The 20,083-nt window shown below is 34.9% G+C and overlaps 1 protein-coding gene across 2 annotated transcripts in view; it reads left to right on the plus strand.

Annotated features, from left to right (window-relative positions):
* Positions 1-4,994: 4,994 nt before the first annotated feature.
* LOC150103820 (uncharacterized) overlaps positions 4,995-20,083 on the plus strand; it is a 23,256-nt gene continuing 8,167 nt past the window's right edge. The window contains exons 1-2 of one of the 2 annotated variants that reach the window (XM_090397021.1): positions 4,995-5,229; positions 17,687-18,003. In XM_090397021.1, the coding sequence (XP_090253147.1) occupies positions 17,704-18,003 (300 nt within the window). In that variant the 5' untranslated portion in view covers positions 4,995-5,229; positions 17,687-17,703. Of the gene's footprint in view, positions 5,230-15,364; positions 15,476-17,686; positions 18,004-20,083 lie in introns of those variants that run through there. The other variant, XM_090397022.1, reaches the window with a different exon arrangement.

The following is a 20,083-nucleotide window of genomic DNA, read 5'->3' on the forward strand; positions in this document are numbered from 1 at the left end:
TACGCCCTGGTCGTTGAATCACTTTCGTTTAGACTCATCTAATCATAGCTAGAGATGGCAGTGAAGTTTTACGACCGGATGCCCTTCCCGACGTCAACCCTCGCCATTTATCCGGGCTTGGGACCGGCATCTATTGGAGCTAGCATGCTCCCCCACCCGCCTTCGGTGGCTGCAATAGGCAAAATGAGATTGCAAGATAGGAAAGAATCACCCCTAGCCCTCGAATACTCTAATAGCATTAGGGGTAAGGAGCAAGAAGAGAAGAAAGAAAGAAGGGTAGAGGACCAGCCTACAGATAATATAACAAATGTATATTACATGAAGTAAGGCATCGTCCAGCATCAGGTACATCGGGTTTGCAATGCCCATACTCACTAATGTGAGCCCATGAGGTGACTCATTCTATTAATTTTAAACAATGAGTTAAAAAATGCTATGTTGTGTAGTTGCAAGCTTTTACCCATTAAGCCGGGTTTCAATGAAAGAAAACATTCTTAAAGCATCAGCTGACACAATTTCGAAAGAAAATTACATCAGCGACACAACGACTCAAATCGATCAAATTGAAAACTCCCAAGCGGAGCTTCCTTTGATTATTTCCATCATGAAGTTGAAAATCACGATAATCGCAATGATAATTTATTTTTTGCATTGATGAAGGAGATTTCAAAGGAAACAGACCGAAAGAAAATTTTTGACCTGTTAAATGCTTCACATCAAAATTGTTTCCATGCAGTATTTCAGAAATGCGTGCATTCACTATCCACTTAATTTGTCTTTCAGAAAACTCTCTTCTGTCATTCCTCTTTTACTATTGTGCGTAAGGCCTCTTCTCCACTGAAGAGGGCGTCGCGTTCCTTCACTAGCAGCTGATAGTCGATATCAATGCACAATTTTTCATTCTCATATTTTATTCCACGTGGGCAGGTTGAGTTATATGTTCCTTATCAAGGTTGTTTGAAGATTTAAAAAAAAAAAAGCGTAAACGGCGATCCTTATTTGTATTCCATGATTTAATTGCTCAGGCTTGGAAATTTTCCACACGACTCTGAAACTGCATATCATTCGACAAGTTAGAGTTAATCCAGACACATTCCTTTCTATTCCTGAATTCCTTCAAGAATTTTTTTAAATTAAAGGTAGGTGGGATTGCACGTGACAATACGTGACGGGAATTTTTTGAATATGTACATTTCCATCACCGCTGCCAATTTCGTGGATCTCATTTCTTTCGATAGAAAACCAATAGCAAACGAAGTAATGGGAGAGCATTTTTACTCCCTATGGTTTTGAATAATAATAATAATAATAATAATAATAATAATAATAATAATAATAATAATAATAATAATAATAATAATATATATATATATTTTTTTTTATTGTTCTTTCAAATATTTGCATATGTACAATAATCATCTATACACGTCGAGTTCGTGTGCTTTCATTATTGGTAAATCAGCATTTAATCCAATATTTAGAGCAAAGTTTTGGCTTGGTGTTTAACTTTCAAAAAATTATATTTGTTTGTGTTATTGTTTTGCCTACTTTTCAAGATAATTAATAAACACAATTCCTTTAGCATCCCAAGACACCGATGCCATTGTCTTCTCTGGCACTGAACAACCGGTGAATTCAAGTCTCATTAATAGTAATTAATCGACGCACAAAAATCAATTTTATTCTTGTTAAGACGCTCCAAGCACTGTTCAGAGATTTTCATGTGAGTGCGTTTTTGATCTGCTGTGGGCAAGCGAAGCACCCATCTTGCACAAAGATTTTTCATTTGCATTTCTTCATGCAAAATATATCCTACACGTTCTTTTGAAATGCCTATAGTCCTAACAATTCAGGCACTTTGTCTTGCGGGTCAATCCTATACTAATCCTATACAATGCATCCTATACCAAATCGTGCACTTGATCAATGATTTCTGGTGTGGTTACACTCTTTTGACGTTAGGTGGTGCATCATCTTTAAGGCTGGTACGGCCACATTTAAACTCGGCAGCCCATTTATTAATTGTCGTAAACGTAGTTGAAGAGTGCCCATACACGTTTATGACCTTCGAAAGAATTCGAATGTATTTTTGGCGTTAAACGTTTTTGTACAAATAATTTTATAACTGCACGATACCCAGTTTCATTCATTTCAAGGGATACATATAATACTTTGGCTTCCGGCAGCTGTATAAAAAGAACTACTTGAAAGAATGACTTGCAATTTGACGTGGAAGGTTATGAAGGTTATGACAGACGTACCAACTTAGAAAAAAAAAACTTGCCGATAGTGTGGCCATTTATGGTCGAGGTCGAGAACTTTTCAGACCGTCCACGTAGTATAGCAGAACTTTTGAGGGGCTTTACTTGGATCCTCTAATCCGCCAACCACTTCTCCGTTGTATGGATGTCACATTGGGGTCTTCTCATTGCGTTGGGAGCTGAGAGATCTTGCTAGTATTGCAGTGTCATCTGCATATAGTGCAATGATAGTTGTTCTCGGGGTTTGTGATATGTCATTTATCATACTGTACATGCATGCATATTGCAATATTATTCTTATTATTATTATTAGTAGTAGTAGTAGTATGGGCAACTCAATGGAGTCCTTAGATTCATCGAGGGAGGCCCTAACATCATGTCAAGAACAACTATTCGACATCCACACAGTATCTATCATACTTCGCCTTGAACTCATTTACAGTCATGGCACACACAACAGACTCTGGACTTATTCCACTCATTCACTACTCTCCAAGTAAAAAATCTAGCTCTAACACCCCTGCTAACCACACTCTTGCCCAGCTTCCATGGATGGCCCCCTAGTCCTCCCACCACCAGTCCTATTCTCAAAAATATCTTCTGAATTAATCTTATAGAAACCCTTCAGTAATTTGAATGTCTCAATCATACACCCCTTTTCCGCCTATCAACCAATTTCTGCAGCCCACACAAATCTTCAACCTGTTCTCATAAGGTTCATTCTAAGTCATGCTATTATCATGGTCATTCGTCTCTGGATCCTCTCCACCTTCTCCCCCATCAAGAAAAAACCCTGGCGCCCATATATGGGCACAGTAGTCTAGATGGGGTCTTATCAAGGCTCGATACAAGGAACAATATCCTGTTTGTCTCTGCTCGTTAAAATGTTTTTCAGCAACCAAGTGATTTGATGAGCTGATTTAGCCACTTTTGCTATGTGGCCCTAAACTTCAACTCCCTATCCACAAACATTCCCAAATCCCTGGCCTCGTCAATCTCCTGGAGTACAGTTCCCCAATGAGGTATACTGTTACTAATCGTTTCACCCCAAAATGCATAACCTTACATTTTGCCACATTAAATTGACATCCATTCTCCTTAGCCCAGCCCTCCAAACTATCCAAATCATCCTGCAAAATTTCGACATCCTGAGCCTTTCACTATTGCTCTACCCAACTTTGCATCATCAGATAACAAATGAACTGTTCCTTTCAGATCCTTTCCTATATCATTAATGAACAAATTAAACAGCAGTGGTCCAAGAACAGAACCCTGTGGCACACCACTAGTCACAGGCCGTCTTTTGGACTCCACTCCTGAATAAACCACTCTCTGATATCTCCCCATCAACCACCCTCCTATCCATCTCACCAACCCTATATCCATCCCCCATATGCTGCAATTTACTGATTAGAATTCCATGTGGTATCATGTCAAAGGCCTTAGCAAGGTCCAGTAGGATCACTGTAAACCCATTACCCTTAATCATTTCAGTTGTCACTGTGTTATAAAACGTGAGCAAGTTACTGGCATGATCTACCCTTCACAAAACTATGCTGTTCCCCATACAGTATCCCATTTTCATCTATCCATTCCTGTATTCTCCTCTTGACTATTTTCTCCAAGACCTTGACAACGATTCCTGATATGCTGATCGGTCGGTAATTTACAACACCAGTCTTGGAACCTCCTTTATGCAGTGGAACTATTTTCTCCTCTTCTCACCCCCTCGGGAATAACCAAGACCCGAGACTCAAATTAAACAAAATGGTCAAGGACACTGACAATTTTTAGCCGCTTCACGTACGACATGAGTTGGTATACCATCCAATCCCACAGATGTATTGACTTTGATGTTCTGTAATAGACTATTCACTTCCACTTCATTCACCACCATTCCGGTATAAGCTGGTTGTTCCTTCATTCCTGCAATGTCACCTGGATGATATACTCTTGCAAAGTGCTCGCTCAGTAATTCAACTAAATCAACTGATTCGGTTATGTCCCTACCATCGGCATTCCTTAAAATCATTCTGCCATATACATTGTTTCTTTTACTTGCAACATATCGAAAAAACTGTTCGCGATTCTCTTTAGCCTGCATGGCTAATTTTCTTTCATAATCCAGTTTTGCTTTTCTTACCACACTCGTTACCCTTCTGACCTGCGCTTTATACAGTCCATGTGCCTGCAGGTCACCTTTCTCTTTAAATTCCTTCCACAGCTGTTTCTATTTTTGCAGCTCAAGCTTAATGGTGTTATTCATCCATATAACCCCATTTAACCCCATTATATTAATACATTCGGTAAACAAAAATTGTTGAGGATTCGAACGAAACTTAATTATATTTCTTTTCTTACATATAAATAAATAAATATATTTATATTAAGTAGTATAAATAAATATATAATATAATATAGCTGTTCATTCTACATATCATAATGAAATTCTGAATTTGAAGTCACTGTGTTTTGTTCCCTTTTTCTATTTATTAAATTTTACTTTATTCTAGACAAGAGTGTTATTGAGAAACAGAAAAATTTAGAAACGAAAAATTAACAAACGCCAGGATCTATAATTAATCGTTGTAGAATTATATTTTGTTATTTGTATTTTTTTAACTCACAGGTAGAAAGACACGTTTGTGCTGCCATCTATAGTTCTCCAAGTTCCTCGTCTGCGTAGTTCATGGAATTGACTTTCATTATCCGTTTACTTAGTGTAATGAAATAACTGCTACGAAGAAACAGCGGCAGTTCGTTGGTTTATTTGTAATGTCAAGTGGGAGTTCTTAGTTTCACCTTTAAAAGGAGAAGAATGCAGAGTAGGATTTGGCATCGCTCAGATCATCGTTAGGAACGCTTGAAGTTGTATTTCATTGGTTAATTATTAAATTCGAAATATTTCTGACAAAAGAGAGCGAGAAGAGAGAACAACAATCTATAACCATAAGCTAAAGCATTAAAGGTAAGCTTATACAGAAAGACGAATGTCTCTTTTAGATTATTATTTTTTAAAATTTGTTTTAGCTAATGCAATCCAGTATTTATAGACAAAGTGTCGTACATTTTTCGTGTCAGATCGTTGCTTTTAAAAAGTCTTGTATATTGCAGCTTTTTTCCCTCCACGAAACTTCCAATATCTTATTTATCTATTTATTTGTTTTATATAGTCGATTCAATGTTTTATTTATAAGGACCACAAAGCCCAGTGCAGCTGTTAGTATGTTTATTACACTTGTGATATGTTCAGAGCTTCAGTCAAATTTAAACCGAATATTCGCTGTACGGGGCTTCGGCCAAATCCCACTTCGGCGCATCCCTAATTTAACAATTAATAACGCACGTTGGCTTGAATCTCTTATTTATATTCCTGTCAAATGTAATGCGTATGATTTGTATTTTTTTTCCCTGATAGTCTTGCAACTAACAGAGAATTATCTATGAACTAACGAAGCCTGCTTGATTCACAGCAATGATCATCATAATTGGCATCAGTAATTTTCCTGCACTCTTCCAAATCTGATAAAACCCGTCTAGTGGCTATTCAGATTTTTTTGAAGGATATTCACTTAATGTATTCATATCCAATTTTAATAAGTGTTTTTTTTTTCCTTTTCCCTTAAAATTATATGGAATCTTTTTTATTTTTCCCTCTAATTTTAGAACCTAGCAGAGTGGGCGCTATCATCTGCTTACTACACACACACACACACACACACACACACACACACACACACACACACACACACACACACACACACACACACACACAGAATATGTTTTAATTGTGACCATTTTGAATTGCATTATCTTTTAAAATTTGAAATACATTTTTTAAATATTATTTCTTTTTCTTTTTTTTTCTGAAACAGTACAATTTTTTATTTTATATATATATTACACAGTTCAGGAAAACGTCTTTCCATTAGAAGCGGACCAAATGCAGCAAGTCAAACTACCTTTTTCGTTTATAGTTTGTTTTTATAAATATTTCTTCCTGCCTTGGGAATCTTCTAACAGCTAACTTCTTTTGTTTGCTTGTGAGAAAGACATTATGCTGAAAATGTTATTTATTACTTTTTATTTATTATTTGTTTTTGTTTTTTTAAACTGACGTAACCAAAATGCTTTAGTGATTATGTTTTAATTTAACAATAACGCAAGAAGCATTTATAGCCCCGGAGACTAGTGCGTTGAGGCCAGTAATCCTTGAAATTATTGATCATTTCAGTTAATTTTATTCTAAAATATTATTAAACTACAGTATTCTAAAAGAAAAAGAACAAATTTTTACTATTTGATGAAACATGACTAAACAGGTCGGCGTCTTCCTTTTAAGCCATGCGATTTAGAATAATTTTTATGTTTCGGAAAATTATTCTAAATATTTCGCTTGCGTACCTGACGTAAATGAATGCTTTATTTACGTCATTTATGCACACATATATGACTACTTAAAACATTATTTAGCCATTACATGCATTCTGAAAGTGATAAAAACGGAAGTGATTCACTATACAACGAAATTCGCTATACGGCTGTGGTCTGTAACCTAACGTGTTGTATGACCGGGGATGCATGTATTATTACTACTATGTTTCTCTGTGTTACTATGTTACTACTATGTATTATGTTTCTCACCTTAGTTTCATTGTATACTAAGTGCGTTAAATACTGACAGCTGAAAATACTGCGTTAAGTGTAGGAAGTGCTAACCAAAGGTTGGGGAATTTGACCATCAAAAAAATCACTTATCCTGACTTCTAGTTTTCACTGTCTCATTGTAAGTTGTCTCTTTGGACATCTATACAGCGATCTCTTTACATGATTCCATGTGTCCCTGGAGGTGCTCAAGTGATGTGCTGAACACCTCCTGCGATTCTGCTGGATCTCCAATGGTGTCCAAACAACGTCTTTGCACATGGAATTTCATCTTGGAGAACAAGGAAAATATCTCGGGGGTGGGGAGAATAGGTCAAGCGAATAGGGTGGTTAGGGAATGACTATCATGTTTTTGGCAGCCAGGAACTATCGAACAAGGAGTGATGTGTAGGGAACAAAGTCGTTGTTCTTCCATTTGTATGGATGTTTTCCCCCGAATGCTCTCCCTTAGCCGCTTTAAAACCTCACAGTAAAACTTACCTCTGACAGCTTGACCAGGGAGGGGAAGTAATTCCTTGTGGAAAATGCCTTGCATGTCAAAATAAAAAATAGCATGACATTAATGCAAACTTGACTCGATTTTTTCGACCCCTGTGAATTTGGCGACTTCCAAACGTTTCCTTAAGCATTTGGGGAGATTCTGCAGCAGTTTAATCAGGTGGCAGCAAAATTCGATGCCGATTCTTTGTTCCTTGAAATCCGGAGCAAAGAATCATCTATACCGGATTCTACTCATCCGGGTCAGCATATTGATTCACAAAGGATGCTGCATGCCCTTTATAGCGACGGAAGGCCGTATTACGACCGGTTTGGGAGAACTATTAAAATCCTCCGAAATTTTGGGTGGCACCTTTTAGTTAATGAATACCTTAACTACAATTTCTTCGGAATTCTTTTCTTTGTCAATATTTTCTTTTCAGTTCAAAATGTTAGAAGAACGTTTGTGTCATAATTAACACAAATCTGATTCTGCTTCATTTCAAGTTTGAAGATAATGGGAAAGCTATCTATAATGCCCCCGCAAGACAATAGCAGTCGTCCTGTTTTAACGAAAAGACTTCTGATTTATCTCCTTTTCGAGAATATCGAATTTCTAACTACCACTGCGCCTCCTGCTGTTTTAAAGTCCAATGACTGCGATGATAGCAGGCAACACAAACATTAAAAGAAGAGTTCAAGTGCCCAATCTTATCATCAGCTGTTGATGAATATCAAAAGAATGAGGAAAATTTTAAAATATCGGATTTCTGATAATAAGCTAATGAAGTCATTGCATTAGCTTATAATTTCAAAAGATGTGCAAAACGTGATTGACGCGCACAAATTCGAATTCTCCCCTCCATTCAAAAATTTACTGCAATTGCATTTTTCACTTTAACTATATTTCGAGGTAGTTTTTAACTTTAACGGAGAGTGTAGTTTTATTCGTTAGTTATGAAAATAATAATAATTCATAAACTGTCTTGTTGCCTAAATTTTTTATTAAACGAAAAATAATTAAAAATGCTCTGGTATTTCTAATACATAATCATACGGCTTTTTAAATTAAATATAAAAGTGCAAATATAAAATTGGAGGAAAATGCACGGCATGTTCGTGCTGACAGGACGTCCTAGCTTATAATTCCGCTTGTATTCCTTCCTTTCTCTTTGAACAGAGATGCCATCTCAATTATTCTTGAATTGAATACCACTTTGCTAATATATCCTTGCCTGTCTTGTTACAATAATAATTGTCATATAATATTAATTATTATTAAATATGATAACCGAGAATTTGGTTTTAATGGGTCGGAAATTTCATACAACTAATCATCTTATTTCATTATTTAGTGGTCGAAAAAAAAACATTAATAATTATCATTCTTATTATTATGGTAATTATTATTATATGCAACGTTAGGAAGAAGAAAATATCAATGACATGTTACAAATAACCTGTTACATATAACAAATGACATTTACATATGATACAAATGTGTGCGTTTCCCCTGAGTGTAATAGTTGGCGTGTGTGTGGAGGGGGGGGGGGGTAGCAATGCTGCTTACTTTACTAAAAATTATTATAGAGCAAGATGAATTCCCGTTGGCAGTAGTATTCTTTGTGTGTAGATATATGTACTCACAGTACCAGTTTATCTGTTTTGTTTTGTTTTTTCTCTCCCAGAAACTTTGGAGTTTTTGCGAGAAACCACTCACCTACCCCCGTATGAGATCGGCCAACTTACTTTTGATCGTAAAACCAAAACTGACATAAAAATTAAAGGATAACCAGAACCTCCATGGTATTAAAACCCAGTCATTGTCTATTCATAGGAGAAATCTCGCGAACAGTATGCAGGAGTGCATAGTACATAGCCAACCTCGACTCAAATAAATCTCCTTACAAAGAAGCACCAGATTGCGGAAATATATGAGCATGGGTAAAACATAATTCCACCAGGTATGTCAGAAAATATAAACATATATCTTAAGGGCATGGATATTTGTGATTGTATTTAGGCGGGAGATGAATTTCATCGCCCGGTGTGAGACTACTTCCCAGCTTATTGGAGGCGTGATGTCGCTTGCAAAAGTTCCCATGTTTCGTAACTAGAGCAGGTTTCCGGACTATGTAAAAATAAATTTAAAAAATGCAAAAAATAGTATATAAAAATTCATAGAATAGAAAAAAAAATCTTTAGCTCTCCCACGGTATAAAACTTGCGATAAGTTATGTCTTTGAATCTCATTTGTAGTTATATATGTTGTGATTTCTACGTATGCATCTGTACCAGGGAATGCACTGTTCACTGCTTGGTTAATTGCCACAACAGCCAAGAGTAGGAAATTCAGTTCTCCGATTCTCAACTCTCGTAACCAGGTTTTAATAGATGTGAAATCTCATAACTTGTTTGTTGTGTGGCTCGCGTATAATGTGCATTAATATACATTTCAGCGCATACAACTATTATAAAATAAACGGAAAGAAGCATTTAACTGTTATTTACAGGTTAAATATTTAAATCAGAGTGTATATTTAATTTAAATAATTCCTGATACATAACGGCTAGCATTCATGAACCAGAATTTTTCAAAGGAAAACGTATTGGGTGCAGAATTCTTAACATCAGTGGAGAAGAATATTTTTACTGACACTGACTAAAAAAAAAACGCAATATTTTTAAACTGGATGGTGCTATAAAAGTAATGTCGAACAAACTTGGTGTTTTTATTCTGTCTTTCCGGAAGAGTCAATATGCATTTTTTAATCTATAATTAGCTTTTGAACTGGATGTAGAAATAAATCGCACAGCATAAAAGGGCTTGGAGGTTTAATAGCGACGGATTTTGACATAATAATATTCCACTCAGTTCAGTGAAATAACAAATTATTAATATTTGTTAAGTATCAAAAATAATAAAAACAAGTAGCAGATTTGATGAAAATATCTCTGGTGGTTCGCTTAATTTAAAGTGGACTAAACATTACGTGTTGATAACGAATTTCAGTTTCAAACTGAGGGGCTTTTGTTTTGACAACAGAAACACTTTAGTTGGCGCAAAATGTTCTGCTCTTACGCATGCGTGCCTGAGGGACAATCCTACTCATAATATGAACAGGTGGGACTATTTGGCTAAACGCTGTATTAAAACAGGCTGTTTTACAATTTCATCAACGCCAATGCTTTTGTTGAGCCTGTTTATTTCTTCGGTCTTTGCTCAAAATGTTCATATCTTTATGCATCAAGGCAATAAGACAACAACGAATATTATTTGCGAGTAGCTGCCCGCCTTTCGAGTTGGTGAGATTTTCTGCATTTTACTTTGCGTAAATTACAAGATGAATACAAGAAGAAACAGTTCATGGAGCCTTGACAGAGGAAATGTCACGTTTAGTTTTTCTCTCTTGGTATTAGTAACTACAGTACATGAGAAGGGCCCACCCACCCACCCACACACGGATGCGTGTATCGCATGCATTTCATATAATCCTAATTTCGAGTAATACTAAAATAATAAATGAATTAGAAGAAATGGTAGAAATATTCTGTTTTACATTCCAGGAGCACGTGACAAGCAGTTAATTGAGAGCGCAGTTAACTTACCTTCCATATTGCTAACATCCAATTACTAAACGCGCTTTCATAGATTTATTGTTAATCAGTTGTCTTATGCTTATGTGATCTTATAAGTGTTTTCCGCATTACGAAATGGATGCAAGTGTGTTTGCAACAGAATTGTGTGTGTCTGTTCATCTAACTACTGAGGCTCTTCTCACATTCACCGAAATAAACGTACGGTGCCCTTGATTGGAAAGAGAAGGGTTAGAATCCCATCCGGGATGTAAAAACCTTTATTTTTATTTTTATTTTTTTTTCAACTGAATGTGAGTTTACTGGCTGATATCGACGTATTAGGTTTTCCCCATTTAGAAGCTCGTTTGTTCATGAACACATTGTAACAAAAATCAGGTTCTCCTTTAAACCAACTTGGACAGCATACATGAATGACCTAAGATAATGGAAAGTAGGTTATGATGGAGCTTTTTCAGCTCACTTGAGCAATTCGCCGTATGTATGAAATCTCAGTACGATGTGCGCCATTTATTTAACGGCAATTTTATGTGTGTGTCAGTTTATGTATTCTATATATGGAACATATAGAAATATATGGAGCCTCCGCAGCTCAGTCGGTGTAGATGAAGCTCTTTGGTCGGAAAAAACTGGGTTCGATTCTCGTCCATGATGTGAGGAACCAGATAAAGGTTCCTCACGTCTGGTCTCTTTCGACTAAAGGTGAGTTAACCGTCCTCATACGGTAACTCGCGATTTTTATCCCTTAAAACAAGCAAACCGGTCTCGTGAACACATGGCTACAGTCATAAATACTTGAGGCAATGAAGTCAACGGGAAACTACGTTTGGAACTGTAATTATCTCCCTAGTATGGCGGCATTAAATCGCTACCCCCATCAACCACAAGGCTGAAGGTAAATACGGAATAGAAATATATCGAATCCATTTGATACGAAGTACCCCACATGATCGTAGGAAGCTTGCTGAATAAATAATTTCTACTTTATGTGTTTCGGTTCATATTGGAAACAATGTCAGTTATGAATGTTATGTAACTAAGAATTAATAAGATTGTCAATAAGGCGGATTTGCATGTAAGCTATAGCGGCTATAGCTTAGGATCTCATTACAAGGGCCTCCGCCTCAGTAGATAAGCTAAACTCTATCCAGCAGAGGCTTCTTAAAATTATAGCTTATGGAACACATCAGCTTTAAATCCGTCTTGGCTGTGAAACTAAGACACGTTTTCTACTGATGGAGCCTCCGTAGCTCGGTTGGTAAAGACGAGACGAGTCCTTTTGTTGGAAAGATTCGGGTTCGAATCTTGTCTATGACCAAAGGAACCTTTATCAGGTGTCTTCAGTCAAATGGTGAGTTAGCCGGCCTCATACGACGTAGAGGGTTTTTTTTATCTCCTGGAAACTCGGGTTTTTCGTCCCTCCTTGTCAAACCGATTAAGAAAACACAATGCAACTGATGGACAAAACTACATTCTAACCATCAGCTTCATATTGGTGCCTTACTGCCTGCATGGGACTCAAGGCCAATGTGTCGTCATAAGCTAATTAATTAATATTTGCTAATTGCTGCGTTGTTGAACGCAATTTGCAGGATGAAATTGCTCAGTCACCACGGAAATAGCTTGCCATCTTACACATACCAGCCAATGACTTACAAACCTTTACGAAAATATACGTAAACGTCACCTGTTTTAGGTAACTATTTAAGAATGCTGCTGATCAGTAGTGTTGATCGCAATAGGAAAGAAACAAAGGATTTTCGGATTGATAAAAGGCTTATTGTGGGCATCAGTCTGACTGGAGCCACCATTTCGAAGACAGTACACCTGACTGGTTTCGAAAAAGATGAGATATCCTGGGTGTTTAATCAGCGGAAAAATAATGCCTATTGTTTGTCTAAGAGGCTTTATTATGGTCCTAAGACTGTCGTCAGGAACTAGATCGCGGTCGTCTGAGAAGGTTTGTACAGACAAACAGAACTTCCTCTGTGTTATATTAATATTAAGTTATATTAATTTCTGCGAAGTTTCTCATTCTGTGTCCAGTATGCGTAGTATGAGGCTGGACAACCCACCCTCGCTTCCAAAACTAGTAAGTTAAATGATTCTTTGCATCGCCCACAGATCGTTCGACCTTAAGGAAATAGTTTGAGAAAGAATTGCCGTAACTCGATTTTACTTGTTTTGGTAAACATTGCGAAAGTGGGGGGTTTGTAAAGTTCTGATAAACACCTAGAAGAAAAGTTATATTAAAACAACTGATATAACCAATAAAGAACATACGAAGATATAAGAATAGACGAGAGAATATACACGTAAGAACATAAGTTACCTTCGTAACTCTGCTACTAGCATGTTCTATCTTGTGGTTATGTCAGTTGCTTTTAATATCATTTTTGTTGTACGTGTTGATCAGAAATTTCCAAACCCCACCCCCTCGTTCACTCCATATGTAAGCATCTCTTCGTGTCGTATTTTCCAATACGTAGACAACATTATCCGATAATTTTAAATATATATTCGTCATGAATAAAATAAAAGAAAACGTTTTATAAGATATTTCCAAATTCAAAATATAAAAAAAAATCAGAAAATTATCCGTACTTTTTTTAACATTAATGATTAATATTCAAATATGTGGCACATGTATTCCAACATCTGCTAGTTTTATACATATATATTCATGATGAATGAACAAAATAGGTGTTTTTTAAATACAAACCAAAGCATTAGAAAAGTATGCCTACTTCGTTTTTAAACTTATGTTTCGTTATTTTTCTATACGGATTTATTTATTTATTTATTTATTTGAAATTTCTCATACCGTATGTGGCCATACATGAAAGATCTTACGTAAGGGTATTAGAAAATACAAATCTGTAGTAGTATTAATTGCAGGTTAGCTTGCTGCTAGAATGTTCTACAAACACAACCCCAATAAAGATCAAAAGATCAAAGTCTAACAAAATAATAATAATAATAATAATAATAATAATAATAATAATAATTAATGATTATTATTTAGATTTTTTTTGTTAAATTTCACGTGCTACAGTATACTTCCAATCCATAATATCCGAAGGGAATCAAAAAGACAAAAGCGTTTAAATAAAAATGCAAAATTAAAACAACTTCATCATTCATTGGAGTAGAAATTCACATTAATAAGAAATTACAAAATCATTAAATAACGTGCAGAATAATTGATAAAATTAAATGTGAAAATTACAGAGAAATTTCTAAAGTGTTCCAAGTTAGATTTATGCGAGCATATCCGAAAATCGAATAAGAAAATCTGTGTAAGAGAAACTGGGAGAAGAACAAAGCTATGAAGCCAGTGTAAAGTTTCTGATAGGAGACTACCCCGCCATCTTGTATGAGATCGGCGAACTTATCCTCGGTTGAAACATTCCTTATACAGTTTTTTCGTGTCCTAGATGCGAATCGAACCCAGGTCTTCGCATCAGAATATTTATGTGCAGTACTATACATAAGCACACAAACTTTACTACATAATTCTACAATAAAATTTAAACCAATTATGCTATATTCTCAGTTGTGAACAGGCATATAAACTGTGTGCATTTCGTAATCAAACAAAGTCATATCTTTAGATCTTTTAGTGTTTCAAATTTCATTCTGAATTTCAAAAACATTCCATTTTCGTAAATATTTTTCCGATTTTTTTTTTAATGCAGCTTATCATGAATGTAGGATGCGTTAATATTTTTGAATCAGAATGCGAAACTAAATTTTTACAATAATTTCATGTACGACGCACTTGTTCATTGCACTAATTTAACTTCGGCAATTGGAATATAAATCTACGAAAGTTAAGAAAGTTTTCAAAATTTGCACAAAAGTTACAAAATTTCGATTTTGTAACTTATAGTTTCAAAAATTCGCATTTCACTGCTATCCATATTATAATTAAATATAAATAATCTAAAACACGTTATAATTTAATGTTTCGAAAAGAGAGATGAAACTTCGTTCTTCTGATATGAAAACGAAGGGAAAAACACTTACACACAAACAAAGGAAAAGAAAAAGTGCATTATATTACAATTCAGCAGGTCCAATTCTAGGAATGTGACGTACTAGTTTAAGCTGTGCTGCCATCTATGATACAGGAAGTTTTTTTTTATTTTATTTTAAATAACTTCCGCTTTTATGGTACTGTTAGATACTGTAGCCTGTTCATTAAACTTATATTATGTTACATTACAGCAGGTCCCATTCTAGGATGTGACGTACTAAGTTAAGCTGTGCTGCCATCTATGATACAGGAAGTTTTTTTTTTTTTTTAATAACTTCCGCTTTTATTGTACTGTTAGATATTGTAACTTGCTCATTTGTCTAAACGCTGTTAAGATCTAAAGTTACGAAAAGAATTAGTGCAACACGTAGTGTGGAAAACACTAAGAACTTAAACTGCAACGAATTAGTTCGCCACTCAGCTGATTACTGATTTGGTAAGTGGATTTATCCAACTACAGTACTTATTTATTACTAAATAAGTAAGAGTGTTATTATTGTTAAATTATTTGGTCACTTAACATTAAAATTGAGTTATATTCTTTTGGTTTATTAGTCGACCATAAATATTAAAAGATCGACACAATAACAAGTTTCACCAGTTATTCTCTCTGGCTTCTTCAGGACAAAAAAGTCGGTACAATACCGTTGACTAGTAAAAAAGGAGAATGGAGTAGCACAGTCTAATCAAGTAATATTAAAACTGACGCGTAACATCATGCATGGAGCGTGGAGTCTCGGTCATTGTTCGTTGAGCGTGTTGTATAATTTTTCGCGAAATGAAATTCTGGTAAGCTAAGTGATTATATTAGGCTTTTCCAGATGTCTTTAAATATCATAACCTTGATTTCTGTTTAGAAAAGATCAGGTGTAGATCTTTTAATATTTATGGTCGACTAATAAACCAAAAGAATATAACTCAATTTTAGTAAGAGCGTTGTTATTTGTCAAAATAAAATAGAGAAACTGTAATTATAGAATAATCCAAGAAGATATCGAAGCACTTATTTAAAAAATAAGTATGATTAAATAAATACAATAAAGAAAATATGGTAAGAAAATGAATTGTGCTTTATAATATGCAATAAAACAAATAAGAATTTGGAATTAATGAGACGTTAAACAATAAAAGTAGAATTAGATACCAATTAGAATAAAGCTAATATGTTAATAATAGTTAAAAAAAATTAGGACATACTGGTCTATGAGATTTAAAATAATTAGGCATTTTGAATAAGGTTAGCAGTAAGAATATAAATAAAAATTATAAATAAATATCAGTATACAAATAAGTACAATAAACTAAAAATTTTTAAGTGGATGGAATTTTAGCGATTAATGTAATGCAATTTATTGGTTGAGCTCCTTCGTCGCGTTACTGGAGGAACCACAGAACATTAATTGGAAAAGACCCGAGTTCGATTCCTGTTTTCAGGAGAGAGCATTTACCAGTATATGGACTTTTTCAACTGAAGGTGAGTTAGGAGGGTTTCCCCTTCCGACGACTCTGCTTTTCCATCCTCATGCAGGCAGAGAACACTCGAAATTTACACACAAAACATAATATTGGAAGGGCGTAGATAGCGCTGTGTGTAGACGAGAAATAGGGCAATCGTTTATAGGTAAAGGATTAAGTAGCTGAGATAGTGGATTGTGTCGACTGGAGCGCCCTCCCGCGATGAGACTTTGGACTGTTTGCAGCATCACGTATGCGGCACTCAATATCAGTATTTCATGATAACGTATTTTAGATAGAACGACTTGTGATTTCCTCTGTTAAATGAACTTTTAGAGACGAACATTTTTAACAAAGTTTATAAAAACTGAAATTTTCTTCCAATAACCTCCTGCCGCCTCGCTAAACATGGGATTAACCCACCTATTATAGTGTTATTAGGTTTATGCGAATCCAATGAAGTCATTCGCCTTGAGAGGCGATTGAGTAGAACGCATCTTATTCAAGGTCGAATGTCTTTTGCTTCTTTCAATGCCTTTCGAAGTTTGTATTGAAAGTGATTTTGTAGTGTGTACAAACTGATTATATCTGCTTCGTATCTTTTCATAGATTAAGAATTTTCTTTTTGCAACAAACTGATCTATGAATCGTTTATGATTAACGGTTATTTGACATTTTATTCTTTACAATAAGGGGATAAAATTGCCGAAGTAATCTGAAATGTCATTCGAATATACGAATGACGACCTATTTAAATACAACAACATTAATTTGATCTACTTCATCAACCGAACTTTCAAAAGCAAAACTTTATAACAAATTTTTATAAAAACGGAAATTTCCTTTCAGTATCCCCCCCCCCCCCGCCCTTAACTAAGGGTGGAGAAGAGGGATTCGATGTGGCGTCAAATCTTTAGTTATTTTGGCCGCAATCCAAATAAAACCAACCAAGCAATACTTTCCTGTTATTCTACTGGACATTTTCATCCTAAGTGTTGTCTTTCCACCAATCTTAATTTTTTAATAAAAATTGTCTGTCGCTGTTCATTAAACGTTCCAGAGCCAGTGGGAATGGAATATTATCTCTATTTCAATTTTTTTTTACATGGACAGTATATCGCTTTTCTTATGTATGAGTGGTGAAGATAGTCTTTGCGCAGTATTGAATTTCTTTCATTTTATTTTATTTTAGATTCGTTATTACCTGAGATGGAAGGAAAACAACCAGATCCCATTGACCCAAATTTTTGGGATCCAGGAGATTTACGTCGAATTCTAATACCATTCTATTATGATAGAAGCAGTAGGGTATCTAACGCTTTTAAAGAATTCCTTGCTGATAGAAGTCAATGGGACTCCAGTGTTCTTAGACAAGAGGAGGATCTTCCAGACTCTTCTAACTCACAGAAGGACTACAAAGAAAATATTGCTGAGCAGAATTCTGAACAGTTAATTAAAAATCATTCTGAACACACTCAAACTAAGGAGGGTTTTTTATTAAAATTTAAGGTGAGTGGTGAAGAAAGGAAAATTGTTTTTGCCTAACGTAACATTTGAGTAATAAATATTAATGCCTGGAAATATCACAGAAACATCAGTTTATTTACTCATTTCTAGTAAAGCGCCATTTGTCCAAGCTTAGAAGCATGCGCGACTATCTACGAGTCCAACTATCAGTCACAACTATCTTAAAAATAAATTTAGAAACTTTTACCATGTTTCAATACGCTTCCAAAATTAAAAAAAAGAGAGAGTAAATTTCATAAATACTTATAAAAAGAAATTCTTAAAATAAAGAAAATCTGACAATGAAAACGAAATGATGATGTGCCCTATGCAATGAGTTGCTACCCGATTTCTCTTTCTAAAAATCTGGTTATCTTACTTACAGTACATAAGAATGTTTATTTTCATTCTCTCTCTCTCTTTCTCTCTGTCAATTATTTCTTGTCTCTCATGCGTCGAGTTATTCAATTATGAGTTACAGTTCTTCAAGCAAAACCTTTCTACTTCTGATCACTGTATACGGGTAGAATTATGACGTAAGCAATTAAGGCTAGTTTACTGGAATGATTATCTGTCCAGTTTTGCCGTTATACGGAATGAAAAAAAACCCGAAGATTAACAGGAGCGGATATAATAATAATAATAATAATAATAATAATAATAATAATAATAATAATAATTTTAAACACTTTATTTCTTGTATACATAATAATTACATTATGAAATTATAGAAATTAGAAATTTTAAAAATTCTGAAAATTAATAATAATAATAATAGTATTTTTTTAAATTCAATTATTTTTATTATTAAAATTATGATTGCATATTATGCATTTACAAAACATGTTCTAGTTTTTTTTTAAATTTTTTTTTAACAACGAATTTCGTGCAAAGGTTCCTTTTTTGTATAATGTGTTAATAATAGTTACTGTAGATGGTAATTTATAGTTTGTAATTGAATAAGATTACATTTTTAACAGTATTTATAGTATAACAATATGTTATATTTTACAATTTTTGCTTTTAATGTATTTAAGCGCTGTAACTGCAGTACTTCAATGTAATAAATATATTTTTTTCTTTCCGTTTATCTCGGATGAGATGTAATGTCTCAGCTTGCATCCTCAAAGCTTTTTAATAAGCTTATCTGGGGATGACACTGGTTAGATATTTTTTATTGATTTGATTGCTGTGTTGGAAGTAGGCTGATGTTTGAGAGGTCAAATAATTAATCTCTCTCGATGTTTACTGGAATGATTTGTTTTTTTGAATGATTTTTATTGTGGTATTCTTTTTGAACTAATTAGGAGACTTTTTTTCTGATTTGTACTGGCTTTGAAGTTTGTGACTTCCTCAAGAATATCTTGGCCTCTCTCATCCACAAATATTGGTAATTTTTTCTGTTTTTGCTTTTCTTGCATGGTACAAGAGATTCTGGTTGAATGGTGTTATTGTCTTGCAATGCATTCAAGTCCTTGGCAACTGGTCTTTTCTGTCTGCTGGCTTTTATAAGATCGTCTCTTGTGGACTTGATTGTAAGACAAACTATGACTGGTGCAGGTCGTGGCAAGCCTTGTTTTTTTGCTCTTCCTAGGAAACGACATTCAGACCGTAAATCGGATAAGCTGTAATGGGGGGATAATTTTAAAACTATGTCTCTGAGGTTTTCTGTAGATGCAGTTTCAGGAAGACCGTTTATGACAAGATCTTCTTTATGTTGTTACTGAGTTAAACGTTCGTATTGTAGTTTTAGAGAATGAAGTTCTTAACAGAGTTCAGATGTCTCTTTCATCAAATTGTGTTACCTGTCAGTTAGTGCGTTAATTCTCATTTTGATGTCTCTTACCGTTTGCAACACTTTATCACTGCTAAATTATTATGTTTGACCAAATCTCCGTATTCACAATAAATCTTCATATTTATTGTCTCTTCAATTCGTTATCTGATTTTGCCTCCAGTATAATCGGCTGCATCGTAGGTTGTCTTAGGTGCGTTTCGTTGTTCTACCTGCAGAGTAGGCCCTCCCATTCCTCGCGTGGTGGATTCGATTTACGTTGGCGGGTGGTTTCTGCAAAGTCGGTGC

The sequence above is a fragment of the Typopeltis vanoorti genome, chromosome 8, assembly GCF_054136105.1.
Source record: "Typopeltis vanoorti isolate ZY-2024b chromosome 8, IOZ_Tvanoo_1.0, whole genome shotgun sequence".
Lineage (NCBI taxonomy): Eukaryota > Metazoa > Arthropoda > Arachnida > Uropygi > Thelyphonidae > Typopeltis > Typopeltis vanoorti.